Consider the following 15,871-nt stretch of genomic DNA (forward strand, 5'->3'; position numbering starts at 1 on the left):
GTTCAAAGTCAAGCCGTAACCCATTGGAAGGCAGAAGGCTACAACAAAAATCCCCAGCACTCAATCCAAGATAGAAGCAACAAAAAGCTCTCCCCAAGAATGCGAGTCAACAGTCTGAGAGGGTCAACAAAAGCTAGTCACAAAAAAACAAAAAGAAAAAAAGAAGAAAAAGAAAAAGAGAAAAATGAATGAATCCGAAGCACGGAAGTGGAGAACAGATGTGATCTGCTCAAGAACTAGCGCCTACAACTAGCAAGTATCAAGATTCAAATCCAAAGTCTGTATGAAGCACCATTCAAGACTCAAGACCAAGTTTCAGAAGACTTAAGAGATAGGAATCCTTGTAACTAGTAGCTGATAGGCTTAGTTAGTCTTTTTCAGTTTTCATTTTTGTTGTAATGACAGGACCGCAAACCGGAACCTCAACGGAACGGCACCTCGATCGGCTCTTCACCTCGGTACACTTCACTATCTCTCTCATTTCCGAACTACACGTGGCCTGATTCCTGTATAACCAAGGATATGTAGGCAGCTCAGATACCAGGGCTCGGTCACATTCCCTCCCTTTCCTTAAGTGTAGTCCGTCCAAGTAATGGTCGGGTCAAAAACACGTCTAGTCGTTCTTTGTCGGAAAACTCTTCGTGTTTCCAGTCAAAGAGGGGCAGCTGTAAGCACGTGATTTTTGACCCTCCCCGAGAATTTTCACATTTTTTAGCATGAATATGTGAAATTGGGTCTAGTATAGCTATTTTAACTATTTTTACTTTATTTCATTGCAAAAAGAAAAATTACAAAAAAAAGTATATATATAAATTTTAGTTTATGTATCCCTCATAAACTTGAAAAAAAAAAATCAAAAATTGCACTTTATTTTTGTACTTTATATAAATTCAAAAATTACAAAAAATATAATTCTATTAATGTTTTGTAGTCGTTTTAATTTTGGAAAAATACAAAAAATATTACTTTTTATTTTTGTCTTTATTAAAAACGAAAATTACAAAAAAATAGTTTTATTAATATTCTATAATCATTTTAACTTTGAAAAATACAAAAAATATTATTACTTCATATTTTATCTTAATATTTAAGGAAAACGAAAATTACAAAAAAATAGTTTCATTAATATTTTGTAGATATTTTAAATCTTTAAAAAAATATTTTAAAAAATATATAGTTTTGTTGAATACTAGTCTTATTTTTGGTAGTTATTTTTGCTTACATAGGACTAGTTAAGCAACGTGTTCCTATTTCTCGGGTCCGGGCAAAAGAATAATATTCGGGTTTAAACTACCCGGTTTTAGGCCTAATTTTCGGACCTAGCCCATAATAAACAGTGTCCAGGACACGTGGGGAACCCCACCACGCGTGGGGGACATATGCCTCGAACCCCACCACGCGTGGGGCTCATTTTTCTGGGCAGAGACTATACAAATACACGGACAAAACTTTGAAAGGAGGACTTTTGGGGAAAAGTTAAAAAAAACGGGATTTTAGAATTTTTGAGGAACAGCTACTACTGTTCCTCTTTCTTCTTTAAAGAGAAAGAAAAAAAAAACCCTACTAAACGCTGCCCGTCCCAGTTCACCAGCCTCACGTCCGAAAAACACCACCCCGTCATCCTCCTCTCCGCCTCAACACCACCATCCAAACGAAACCAGCCCCACCGTCGTCCAACCACCCCCCGTCAGTGAACCACCATTAACGACCCCTACTGTCAAACCCAATTCCTCCATAACCACCACCAAACGAGCTCGCTCCTCCAGTCCGTCGACCACCCTCCTCCTCCATCACTCTCGACAAACCACCACTACCCTACTGTCCAAACCACCATAACCCAGCCGGACGAGCAGCAGCTGTCGTTGCTGCGTCGTCACTGTCCGTCGCGCCACCAACTCCCTCCCGTTCGTCGACCGCTGCTGTGTCACCTTCCCCAGCACCACGACCAACAGCAATAATCAGTGTCCCTGTCGTTCCCCACGCCCCAGCTGCTATCGAGCAGCAGTTGCTGCTGTTTCCCTCGTCGGAACCACCATCGCTTCACCGTCCTGTCCAAAACACGACAACCAATCGGCCATGTTATCGTCGTTCTTCCACTGTCGGCGTACAGACCGTTGAGGTCGTCTCTGTTCGTCGAGGTCCGGCGCGTCGAGTTTGTTCGTTGAAGTCGATGTTGAGGTTCGGTCCATGGCTCCATGCATTTCTGTTTATTCAGGTTAGTTAAGTCTCGATGTATTGGATTAAAGAAATTTTACGTTCAATGTTTGAAGCTGCAATATATCAATTGATATGATAATTTTCTGCTTATGTTTTACCGTATGCATTTTATTTCATTCTTGTGTTATGTTATTATTGATTACTTGATGTCATTTGATTTAGTTGTATTAGTAGTCCTAAGATTAGTATTGTTATTATTTACGTTCAATGAGTTATGTTATTATTATCTTCGTTTATTTGGACAAAATTAGTATTAGTACATGTTGTTACTACGCCCGAGACATTCATTCGCTTAACTTCTTTTATCAAATCTTGACAAGTTATGAGATTGTAGATGTAAAGAAGCCGTATGGTTTAGTATTGTTAAAGGCGTAAAAATGGCATCCTTTAAAAAATAAAAAAAATAAAAATAATAATAATAATAATAATAATAAAAAATAATAATAAAAAAAATAAATAAATAAAAAAGTAAATAAAAACAATTGAATAAATAAACAAATAAAAAAGAGACGAGCTTCGCTAAATAAAAATGTACAAATTGTGGAGCCCTCGCAAAATATATGTATTAAATACTTAGATTCCGGGACGTGCCGTTTTAGTAAATTTCACGGCCCTACCCCAAAATAATAACGCGCTAGTTGCTTTAGACGCGCCTTTAATAATGTTATCTCCCTAAACTCGGGTGCACATTTATGTGACCCAAATCCAAATCTCAACGGAGTCGAAATATGTCTCTAGTCACGGGCGCATTGATTGTGGCGTGGCCCGGGATGTATTTCCATGATGTTGCAAATTCTTTAAAGAAATAAGAATGAGATGAGCCTTGCCGAATAAAAAATACAAATTGCGGGGCCCTCAGTAAATACTTGTTTAAAATTACTTAGAATTCAGGAGGGTCGATTAGCGAATTTCACGGCCTCCGCAAAATAATAACGCGATAGTCGCTTTAGGCGCGTCTTTAATAATTTAATTTTCTTAAGCTCGGGTGCGCATTTCATGCGACCCAAATCCAAATCCTAAAACATCAAATAAAATATGTTTCGGATTGTGGGTGCATTTCATGTGACACAGTCCAAAGATATATTTTAAGCGATGTTCACATTCTTATAAAACAATAATAATAAAGCGGTTAAAAGATAAATTTGCACATAAGTTCATATTGTATTAAAAATCAGATAAATAAGCCAAATATAACAGTTGAGCGACCGTGCTAGAACCACGGAACTCGGGAATGCCTAACACCTTCTCCCGGGTTAACAGAATTCCTTATCTAGATTTCTGGTACGCAGACTGTAATATAGAGTCATTCTTTCCTCGATTCGGGATTAAAATTGGTGACTTGGGGCACCCTAAATCTCCCAAGTGGCGACTCTGAAATAAATAAATAAATCCCGTTTCGATTGTCCTTTAATTGGAAAAAACTCCCTTGCGCCCCGCGGGTGCGGAAAAAGGAGGTGTGACACTGGCACCTAAGTAAGATTACGTCGTGGTTCAAATGATGTCAAACTCATTTTTTGTCGATGGCCTTAGCCATTGGGATGTTACTTTCGAGATGGCACCTAAGTAAGATCACGTCGTGGTTCAAATGATGTCGAACTCGTTTCTCATCGATGGCCTTAGCCATTGGGATGCTACTTTCGAGCTGGCACCGAAGTAAGATCCCGTCATAGTTCGAATAATGTCGAACTCGTTTCTCATCGATGGCCTTAGCCATTAGGATGTTACCTTCGAGCTGGCACCGAAGTAAGATCCCGTCATGGTTCAAATAATGTCGAACTCGTTTTTCGTCGATGGCCTTAGCCATTGGGATGTTACATTCGAGTTGGCGCTGAATTAAGATCCCGTCATGGTTCGAATCATGTTGAACTCGTTTCTCGTCGATGGCCTTAGCCATTGGGATGCTACTTTCGAGCTGGTATCGAAGTAAGATCGTGTTATGGTTCGAATCATGTTGAACTCATTTTTCGTCGATGGCCTTAGCCATTGGGATGCTACTTTCGAGCTGGCGCCGAAGTAAGATCCCATCACGAGAGTGGCGTTCTATTCTATTTGTTAGAGTGTCGTGGATGCCAGTTTCAATCATATATTGGAGATGCGTGTTGCTTTCGTACACATAATGGAGTGATTTTATTCATATATCGGATATACATGTCCACTTTTTACATATAATGGAGATTATACCTAGTCCCTTCATTGCTCAGCCTGGAAGTGTAGTCGATAGGCGAGGCAATGAACAATACTTCGAACCTCGAGATGTACCCCTTGTCTCCTCATTAAAAACCTCCCCGAGAAAACCCGATTGGGACAAAACCCGGGCGAGGGAAAAAGAGTACCACTAGGGCGACGCCTTTTGTCAGAAGTGGAAGTATTTGAGGTGGGCGACATTCCAGTTATTTTGCAATAGTTTTCCTTCCACTGTTTCTAGCTGGAATGCTCCTTTACTTGCTGCTGCTGTGATTTTGTATAGCTCGTCCCAATTTGTTCCTAGTTTCCCTTCATTCGGGTCCTTTGTTGCTTACGTTTGGCCTTTAGCACGTAGTTCCCGACTCTGAGTGGTTGTACTTTGGCCTTCTTGTTATAGTACATTTCTGCTTGTTGTTTTTGGGCCACCATTCTTATGTATGCCATATCCCTTTACTCTTTGACCTCATCCAGTTCTTGTAACCTGCTTTCATCGTTGCTTGATCCACTCTCATTGGAGTACCTCAAGCTAGGTTCCCCGATCTCAACGGGTATGACTGCATCGGTGTCGTAGACCAATGAATGCGACGTCTCTTCTGTGTTGGTATTTGGCGTTGTGCGGTAGGCCTATAGCACCTCCGGTAGTAGTTCTGGCCATAGCCCATTGGCGTCTTTAAGCTTTTTCTTTAATATGTTTAATATTGTTTTATTGGAGGATTCCGCTTGACCGTTGCCGGCAGGATGATATGGTGTGGAGAGTATCCACTTGATGTATCATTTTTTGAAGAACTCAGCGATCTTTTTTCCGACAAACTGGTGTCCATTGTCGAAACTGATTTCTTTGGGGACGCCTAAGCGGCATATGATGTTTTTTTAGATGAACGTGATAACTTCTTGTTCGCGTATTTGAATGAACGCACCTGCTTCCACCCATTTGGAAAAATAGTCAATTAAAACCAAAAGGAAGCGTCCCTTACTTCGCCCTACTAGGAGGGGCCCGACGATATCCATCCCTCATTTTGTGAATGGCCATAGGGAGGTGATGGAGTGCAGGAGTTCCCCCGCCTGGTGTATCATAGGGGCGTATTTTTGGCATTGCTCGCACCTCTTAATATACTCTGCGGCCTCTTTTTACATAGTGGGCCAATAGTAGCATACACGAATAAGGCATCTAAAGAGGGCTCGGTTACCGGTATGGGCATCGCAGTGGCCTTCATGTACCTCTTCGAGCACTCGCCTTGTCTAATTGGGTCCGAGGCATTTGGCCAACGAGCCACCGAATGTCCTTATGTAAAGGTCGTGGCCTATGAGACTGTATTTGGATGCCTGTATTCGGAACTTTTTGGCTTCTTTTTTATCTTGTGGGAGTGTTCTTTACTATAGATATGATATGATACGATTACGCCGGTCCCAAGTTAAATTTATATAATGTACCTCGACTTGGTCTATTGATGAGTGGAGAAGGGTGACCACGTTCTCCTTGGTGATGTTTCTGGTTGCCGCTGCCAGCTTGGAGAGACCATCTGCTTCGATGTTCTGTGCTCGGGGTATTTGATCGAATCGGCAGTCGTCAAATTCTTGCAGCAGTTTGTGGATTTCGGTTTGGTATTTCTGCAACCTCTGTTCCTTAATTTGGAAAGTCCCAGTAACCTGGTACACAACGAGTTGAGAGTCGCAGCAAAGGATGACCCGTCGAGCACCATACTTGAGGGCCAATTTTAATCCTGAAATTACGGCCTCATACTCGGCCTCATTATTAGTCATTTCAAGACATCGTATAGATTGACGAATCACTTCTCCTGTTGGGACCTCGAGTACGATTCCCAGTCCTGATCCCATCGCGTTGGATGCGCCGTCGGTATAGAGGACCCCGAGGTCATATTGCTCAGGTGAAGTGCGAAGCACTTCTTGCTCGACTTCAGGCAATATCTATGTGCTGAAATCGGCGACGAAGTCGGCGAGCACTTGCGACTTTATTGCGGTTCGTTGTTGGTATGTTATATCATGCTCGATCAGTTCTATGGCCCATTTGGCTAGCTGACCAGATAATTCGGGTTTATGTAGGATACTCCTGAGAGGAAAGGTTGTCACCACCTTTATGGGGTGGCACTCAAAATATGGTCTAAGCTTTCGTGAAGCTACGACTAGTGCCAGAGCCAATTTTTTAAGGTGGGGGTACCTTGTTTCAGCATCAATTAAGGTTTTGCTGATATAGTAAATTGGAGATTGTGTACCTTGGCTTTCTCGGACTAGAACCGCACTTTTTCGGATATGGCTAGGTAGACTAGGAGGCACTCGTCTGGGTCTGCTCTGGCTAGTAAGGGTGGCGAAGACAAGTATGCTTTTAGTTTCCTCAGGGCATTGATGCACTTTGCATTCTACTGGAGCCCGTTGTCCTTCCTTATTACATTAAAGAATTTATGGCACCTATCTAATGACTATGAGATGAACCTCGACAGGGCTGCTATTCGTCCCATCAACTTTTGTACCTACTTTTTGTTGGTCAGTGTTTGGGGTATTCCTTCGATGGCCTTAATCTGCTAGGGGTTGACCTCGATGCCTCTTTGTGACACTAGGAAACCAAGGAACTTTCCCGAGTTTACCCCGAAAGTGCATTTTTCGGGGTTTAGTTTCATGTTGTACCGTCTCAATATGTCGAAGGCTTCCTTCAGATGTCCAATATGATCTTCTTTCCTCTTTGACTTAACCAGCATATCGTCAATGTAGACTTCCATTGTTTTACCAAGCTGGTTTTTGAACATTTTGGTAACCAATCTCTGATATGTCGCCCCCGAATTTTTTAGTCCGAACGACATCACTTTGTAGCAGTATGTTCCCTGGTAAGTGATGAAAGTGGTTTTCTCCTGGTCTTCTTCTTTCATGAGGATATGGTTATAACCCGAATAGGCATCCAAGAAGCTTAGCAACTCATGTTCTGTTGTTGCATCAATGAGTTGGTCGATGTGTGGCAATGGAAAAGAATCTTCGGACATGCCTTGTTCAGGTCCATGAAATCTACACACATTCGCCATTTTCCATTTTTCTTTTTAACCATGACCACATTGGCGACCCATTGAGGATATTTCGATTCCCGGATAGAGCCATTTGCGAGTAGCTTATCAACCTCTTGGTTGACGGCTTCGTTGATTGCAGCGTTGAACTTTCTTCTCATTTGCCACACTGGCGGATATAAGGGATCGATGTTTAACTTATGGGTGGCGATATCTTTTGGAATGCCTGGCATATCTGCATGGGAGAAGGCAAATAAATCGGCATGGTTAGTCAAGAACTTATGAAATTTACCTGGTTCCGAGAGGTTGCGCCCGATGTAAGCCTTTTTTTGTTGTCGTTGTCGTCTAGTAGGACGGGATCAAGATTTTCTATCATTGATTTGTATGCCTCCACGATGTCGAGGTTCTTGATAATGTCTGTCTGCACGTTAGGTTTGGCTCCCGACATCGCTGATTGCTATGCTTCCGCATTTGCTCCTTTGAGTTGTTGGGTGTGTGCGCAATCTTGGGCGATGCGATAGCATTCTTGTACGGTGTGTTGCTCCCTTCGAATGCTGAATATTCCCTATAGGGTAGGGAACTTGATCATTTGATAGAGACTGGAAGGGATCGCTCGCATGGTGTGTATCCACAGGCGCCCTATGATGGCGTTGTAAGCCGTTTCCTGGTTCATGACATGAAATATTGTTTCCAAGGTGACTCCTCTGGCTAGGAGGGGTAGAACTATTTCCCCTAAAGTCCGCTCAACTGCATTATTAAAACCTATTAGCGTTATACAGAGCGATATTATTTTATCTTTGAGTCTCATCTATACGAGAACTCGAGGATGGATAATACACGTGTCGCTACCGTCGTCTACCATTATTCGTTTTATATCAGTATCTGTGATATGTAAAGTGATAACAAGAGCATCATAGTGAGGGAAGGACAAACCGTCGGCATCTGAACTTATCGAAGATGATATTGTCTTCGAGGTCATCATACCGTTCGTGAGTGATTGATCGTTTGAGTTTATGTGTGGTGGTGAACTTGACATGATTGATCGCTACATCATCGCCCCCGCCGATGATCATTTCCCGATGATCATCTGTATGGTGCGAGCGGGAGAGGGCGGTTTTGGAGGTCCTTGGGGTTGTTCGCTTCCGCGGGCTAAGTTAGTCCGTCCTCGATCACTCAGCAGCTCCTTTAGGTGACCTTGGTTTAGCATTCGTACTACTTCTTGTCGTAATCCTATGCAATCTTCGGTTTTGTGACCCCTTTCTTGGTGAAATTCGCAGAAAACACTTGACTTCCTAGTGTTGGGGTCTGACCTTATCTTTTGCGGCCATTGCACCTTTGGGCCGAGTTTCTCTAGGGCGTACACTATTTCTGAAGGAGAAATACAAAAATTGTGAGCGGATAGAAGTGGAGGTATACTTTTCTCGTGTCGATATGGTGTAATATGTCGAGGAGGAGCTTCTGCGCATCGGCGGGACCGACGTCCTGACGTAGGATTGATGCCTTTCTCGACCGAAACGGGGCCCCAACTAATCTCTTCGACCATCGTTATGATGATCTTTCCTTGCTTTGGTTTGACGTCAACCATTGGGGCGGGCTGTTCAGATTGTCCTCGTCGGCTCGTACCTCGGCGCAGTAGGCGTTATGGATTTCTTCCCAAGTAGTTGGAGGGTATTTCATGAGCTTGCTTAATAGTTTTCTGGTCGCCCTCGACCCGTTTCTGTTTAATCCATTCTGGAAGGCTGCTACTGCCATTCCTTCTGACACATTCAGCAAGCTCATTCTCACCCTGTTGAACTGAGCTAAGAAGTCCCTGATTCCCTCGCCGTCCATCTGTCTTATGGCGAATATATCATTTGCTCTCACCTCTGCCTTTTTGGCTCCAGTATGGGCGGTGACGAATTTGTCTGCCATTTCCTCGAATGTCGCTATCGAGCATACTGGTAGTTGAGAGTACCATGTCAAAGCTCCCCCTGTTAAGGTTTCGCCGAACTTTTTCAACAGCACCGATGGTACCTGTTCTTTTGAGAGATCGTTGCCTTTTACGGCTGTAACGTAGTGGATGATGTGATCTTCTGGATCGGTAGTACCATCATATATCTTTAAGTAGGGCGGCATTTTAAAGGTTTTTGGACTAGTGTACGCGGTCGCTTCTTCACTGTATGGTTGTTCAGTGAATCGCCCAACGTCACGTTTTGGCAGCAACTTTGGAGCGCCTGGTATTTTGTCAACTCTCTCTTGGTGTTCTTTCATTTGGTCGCGGAGTGCCTTATTCTCATTTTCCATCTCCTCAATTTTCTTGAAAACGGCTGCAAGCGTATCATTTCCTGCGTTGATAGCAACATAAGTGTTATATGTGCGGGGGGCGTCTTGTTCACCCTCGTTTATTGTGACATCTGCATGTGTCACATTCCTATCATCCCTTTGGGTGGGTTTATCAAGGATGGTGTTCAGAGAATTTGTTAGCCATTCTTCCAGCAGTCTTCTTAGTACTGGTGGTGCCTCTCCTGTTGCAGATGTAGAGGCTTCCCTTTTGCGTGAAGCGGTCACGCTCCCGTGCGGGGGAGGTGAAGTGTCCCCCTCGGGCGTGATGTTTGGTGTTTCATTTTCGTGATCCTCTCTGCTATCTTCGTTGATGGTGTCTAGGAGGTTGGCTGTGACGCCTACTATGGCTTTTAGCCTTGCATCTCCTTTCCCTGCCATTGTTGGTTTATACCAAGCTCGAAAGAAGTGATTATCCCTTTCAGGAGTCTGGATGAAACTATAATCTTAGCTAGAGAAATTCCCATAGACGGGGTCAAATTGTTTGACCCAAAAGATATTGAATCCTTTTTGGTTAAATCAATTAGAGAAGATAAAAGGGTAAATCTCAGCCAAGTATAATAAACTCTAGAATGAGGGACATGAGAGATGAATAAGGTAAATAGAATCTATTGATCTCGTGGAACAGAATGATTAAGTGTGTAAAAATGATCACCACCAATGTCAAATGAATATTACAAAGGAAGTTCTTAGTCGAAAAAGTCTCTGCCTCACAAGGTTACTTCCCTCCTATATATATAAGGGACAACCCCGTTCTGAACCCTAGGAAACATATCATAGAGAATATTCGAGAGTATATTCCTAATGCACCCTGTGAGGCCTACGCTACTACAAAAGTCATGCGTCCTTCATCCGTTGTCGGTCGTCGTCTTCCTCATAGGACGTCATGTTGTGAAGACCTCATCTTTTGTCGTATTTGACAGTAGCCGTGGTTGACCAAATTTGGACCCATACAGTAATGAAGCTAATTTTGGTGCCAAAGAGAGAAGTAAGAAATAAATTAACTTAATCCCCAAATGACTTGGATGTGAGTAAACCAAGTTATGTTACATGAAAAAAGGGAAAACAGGGTTGGAAATCACACTGGTATTAAAAAGCTAGCACAATGCTTAAGTATGTGGTGATCAAGAGTATGTAACATCTATATAACTAGTAATTCTGAAGTGATTCTTTACCCAAACAAGTCTACAAAAAACCACAAGTAATTCTTGAAATCCAAGACTATTTGAGCATCTCAGCCACTTGACCTGTCATCGTTCGTTCTACAGAACACTGGCAGACTCGATGAAAGGAAATGGAATACAGAGCAACTTCTTTTTTCAATTGAAATTGAGAATTTTGAGGCATTTTAATAAGTGGTTAATAACGTCGGAGGGTTGTTTTGGGTAATGAAGCTCAGTTTCTTCGGATCAATGAAGCTGCAATTCCACCAGCAATAAGTCCTATAATAGTTGCTGTAATTCCTATACCAATAACACCATCTGCATTGCAGAGAACACAAATGAATCCCATTTTGTATGCAAAATCAAACGACAAGGGAAGAAGTCTCTTGTCATTATTACCCTTTGTGATTCTATCTTCAATAACCTTCTTAAGCGACAACGCCTGTCTCCAATCAGGCGCAATCTGGCAAAGTAAGAAAAAGCTTTTAGAAACTAAAGAAAGAAATAAGGAGGTTAAATTCTGATTATCTCCAAATGCTTGATAAATGACAAGATCCGACTACAGTAAAAGATTAGGAGCAGACCTCCAAACAGTGACCTGTAAGCTCTCTGCTCCTTGAATATTCCCCACTTCTGTAATATCCAACAGCTAGAAGATAAAGCTTTTCTCGCTTCTGTAGTGGACTATTTGAGTTAGCAAGTGAAACTGCAAAAAAGGAAAAAGAAACAGAAAAGATGATGATTCTCATTAATTGAACCCTCAAGTAAGTTATTCATTAGATACATAAATATCCAATACTATAAAACAACCAAAGATGAAAAGCAAACCATATTTTTGTAGGGATAATACTTGCATTCTTAAAAATAACATTTATGTTACAACGGTTCAAGAGTAACGTGATTCTTGATTCTACCAACTTTACCTCCTAAAACCACTTATACAGAGCAGTATAACATTGTTACGAATTTACTAGACTGTATGGGAAAAGAAAAAAGTACTCCAACTCTTTGAAGAGAAGAAGATCACACATTCTTTCAAAGACAATGAAGAGCATAATGCTAGGATAAACAACATTTGAAAGTTGAAAGAGCATAATGAGAGTTGAGGAAACTAGGAGTTAAACAATGAAACGAGATAGTCGATCGGTGGTAGTAAAAAACTTGATATTATGAAATACGTAGAAGCCCTAGGGAATGAAAAGACAAGTTGTAACATAAATGGAGAAGTAGATCTGACTAAATTTCACCCTCAAGCATAGCTATCCCTCGTTGCACATCTTCAGGTTGTTTGGAATGGGCAAGCGCCCATGACAACCTCATAATACTCTCATTCTTTTCTTCATCACTGCCGCCTTTTGTAGCATCTGCTGCTTCTTTTTCATAGCCCTATCAATATGCATAGACACAAAAGAGTAAGCAACATAGTGCAGCAATCTCACCAATTGTGCCTCATTAATACAAATCAATTGTGCAAGGCACTATAAGAACAACCTAGTAAGGCTACTAATCTATACTATATTAAAAGCACCCTAAGGGAAGTATCGTTCGTCTTTTTCACCCTTTAAAAGTAGAGTTTATTCTGGACAAAATAGTTATTTATTATTTTCCTAATAGTTAAGACTTTAAAATAAAAAGTTGATATTTCCTTATTTAAACTAAAGTCTTATATTTAGGGCTTTAAAATCGATTAGGAATTTAAAATCTATAAATCCTTTCCTTAATTAAGTAACATAACTTTAAGAAAAAAGTATGGAAATCCTCCGCTTCTTGATTATGGAGCAAATTTAGCTTTTCTGTGTTTTCTTTAATTTAATAAAATCACACAAGTCTTTTAGAAAATAATTTTACAAGGTTTTACTCCTTATGCCTTTAAATTATGATTTTTGAATTTTTATATATGATAGTATTTTGAACAAGCAAATCTAATTATTAAAATATTTATAATCGATATCGTGATGTAGAAAAATCCAAGAAAAAACTGAGAAAAAAATTAAATGAAAGCTTGAGCGAAATGCTCTAGACTTTAAATTTTATTTATGTACATGGCAAGCATCAAGAGCTCTATTGAGTATTTCAAGAAACCAAATTTTAATTGATTTTAATGTCTTAAAAAGTATTATTTGAGATTATTACTGAACAATGTTAGATAATCTCTTCATTTGAATACTTACTAACGATTTGGAATGAAATCAAGTAAAATAATTTTCTAATAATTAGGACGTTGAAATCAACTGGATTTTAGTTATTAATTTTTTACTTATTAGAATTATGTATCAAATAATAATATATAGAATTTTAAAATTAATTAATAGAAAATATGTTCTTATTTGAACTATGTCGCATAAATATAATATTTCTTTCCATTGTATTGACAATACTTTGACGAATCATACTCAAATTAAATTCAGACGAATATAATACTTCAATCTTTATATTTTTATATCTTCGTTGTAGACGTTTATGAATTTTCTTCCGCACATTAAAATATTTTAAAATTTTTTGGGAATGAATGTGAATAACAAATCAAAATTACAAATGTAGGTAAATACATTGGAAAACATTTCCAATGACACAAGAAGATTTGAATCAACTTGAATGAGCACGTGGTTAAATTCTTTGTCTCTAAATAATAGTATCACTGTATGTACACCAGTGAGTAGAATTGCTAAAGTAGACATTTTCATCGATCAATACTTCTCAAATCGGTTACATTTTCTTCATCAAATGACTAATTTCTCTTGGATTATTTAATTGAAAATAATCAAATTCTTAATTATTTTAAACTTTTTCATCAATATTTGAAAGGAACATGAAAGGAATTATAGTTATGTTATATGGTTTAAATAAGAAACGGATTTATATAAATTGAATAGTTTTTTTTTTATTTTAAAATTTTAAATAGTAGGACTTTTAAATGAACAATATTTTATTTATTAGATTTTTCCTTACTTGAACTATGTACAAATCCTACAATATAAAATTTTAAATTACCTTACATCTTACCTTATTTAATTATTTTCTTTGATTATGATATAAATATAAAAGTAGTGATAAGTATGAGTCGTAATAGTAAGATTGTTCTTGTGACAAAGCCATCAAAATAATAAGAGAGGCCATATATCAGCATCATTCGTAAATTAAGTGTGATAATATATTTGAAGTAGAGTTTACTACTATTAAGAATGATTAATAAACTAAAAAGGCAAGCATTAAAGTCCAAACTTGTATGAATTTTTTTAAAGTTAACTAATACAAATAGAAATTTTAAATACAAATCCCTGAATAATAATATTGCATAAATGAATGATTGGAATAGACTTCCAATTTTAATTCCAAGTGGTTCTCTTGGAATAAATAAAATGTTCCTTCAAATAATAAATGAGTAAATAATTTGAGTTAAGTCTATGAGGACTTGTGTGGAACATGTTTCTTCCGTTATTGAGTTAGCAAAATAGAAGTAACATTCATCATTTTTAGGAAGTTACACTATTTTCTTTAAATTCTATTTTGTAACTCAAAACACAATTCCTAATAATATTTATGTGGGTTTTTAAAATCTTTTACTCAGGGTCATAAGGTACACGTGCAACGCGCGTACTATGAGACTAGTATAAGGAAAAACACCAACTGAAACTGTATTATCAACAGATTGAAATGCCAAACAATACAGCATCTCTACTGCAACAGCAAAGATTACAATTTTACACAGCTTTTTTTAAAAAAAAAAAATGTCAAAACACATACTACTAACTTTCTTCAAAGTTCCTGCAACATATTTCTATTTAATACTCAAGTTTCAAGAATACATTTTAGTTAGTTAAAAACATAAATTTCTTAATTGTTCCTGCAACCCAAAGCAGCAATTTGCTTTTAAAAATTGTCAAATCTAGGCGAAGGCTGATGAATGCATATTCCCCAAGACCGGAACCAAACTCTTTTACAAATAAAAATACATTGTGGTACACAATATTGCTGAAAATTCATATCCGACAATTACTCATTAAGTATCAAACAAAATGATAAAGATACCTGAAATTACTCGCACCCCAAAACATTAAAAACATCTAACATGAATGTAAAAATCCCATTATAAAATTTGTAAGTAATTGAAGAATCCTTACGAGAATGACGTCAGGAGAGCACCAAGGAAGTTGGTCACCACCATTGAGGAAGGTAATAATGCACTCAAAGAATTGGTTGATCTTCGCCTCCATGTTCTTAACTGCTGCTGTCCTCTTTTTTCAGAATTCAAAATCCACCAATTACGCAGCGTTTAGCGCAATGGCAGAGCCCAAATTTGATAGGTTTTGCCTGTCGCATTGGCGAATTAATATTTGGGATGAAACTGTTTGAATACTCATTAGTTTATGACGCAAATAATTCGGGATTAGATTCACTTTATTGGTTCTAATTTTAGGCATCATCATGCAGATAAAAGTGTGGTTCAACCATTAAGAAAGTTGATATAATTCGTTACATATATGATATATGACAAATAACAAACTCTGACATAACTAACATCAAGAGTAGTATAAAATGCTTCCTAAAAATTTACTGGCAGTGATATCAGTAGTTAAAAAGAACCAGTCAAATCCGACAATACTAGCTTTTGAAGCTTTTCTTTTTAGTTCTTCATTTGAACATTTTGGTTCGTCTAGTGATATTAAATTGTCCATTGAAAATAGTGTGTTAAGACTTAAAATAATTAGTTAGATGGATAAGAAATTAAAAAGAATCAATTGTGAGATAGATTTTTTATATTATATTAATTTCATTAATCTCGCCTATGTTAAGAAAATAATCATACATATGATGAATTGTAAATATAACACCTGTACTAACTCAGCAAAATCAATAAAATCAAAAAAGCAGATCACGTGACGCTAAATTACGGACTTTTATTGACTTCGTTCCCTGTTAAAAGTTGTCAACTTGCCAACTATGCAAACTGAAGCGCAAGTAAATACTTTAAGGTAGGGT

General features: G+C 38.7%; 1 protein-coding gene across 1 annotated transcript; it reads right to left on the minus strand.

Annotated features, from left to right (window-relative positions):
• Positions 1-10,479: 10,479 nt before the first annotated feature.
• LOC107775572 (mitochondrial fission 1 protein A-like) lies at positions 10,480-15,244 on the minus strand. The gene is made up of 5 exons (XM_016595322.2): positions 15,013-15,244; positions 12,139-12,277; positions 11,476-11,597; positions 11,291-11,354; positions 10,480-11,209 (listed from the first exon to the last, which is right to left on the minus strand). Exons 1-5 carry the CDS (start codon positions 15,103-15,105, stop codon positions 11,124-11,126), a joined length of 504 nt encoding a protein of 167 aa, XP_016450808.1. The 5' UTR covers positions 15,106-15,244; the 3' UTR covers positions 10,480-11,123.
• Between the last annotated feature and the right edge of the window lie 627 nt (positions 15,245-15,871).

This window comes from Nicotiana tabacum, chromosome 5, assembly GCF_000715075.1.
Source record: "Nicotiana tabacum cultivar K326 chromosome 5, ASM71507v2, whole genome shotgun sequence".
In the NCBI taxonomy this organism is placed as follows: Eukaryota; Viridiplantae; Streptophyta; class Magnoliopsida; order Solanales; family Solanaceae; genus Nicotiana; species Nicotiana tabacum.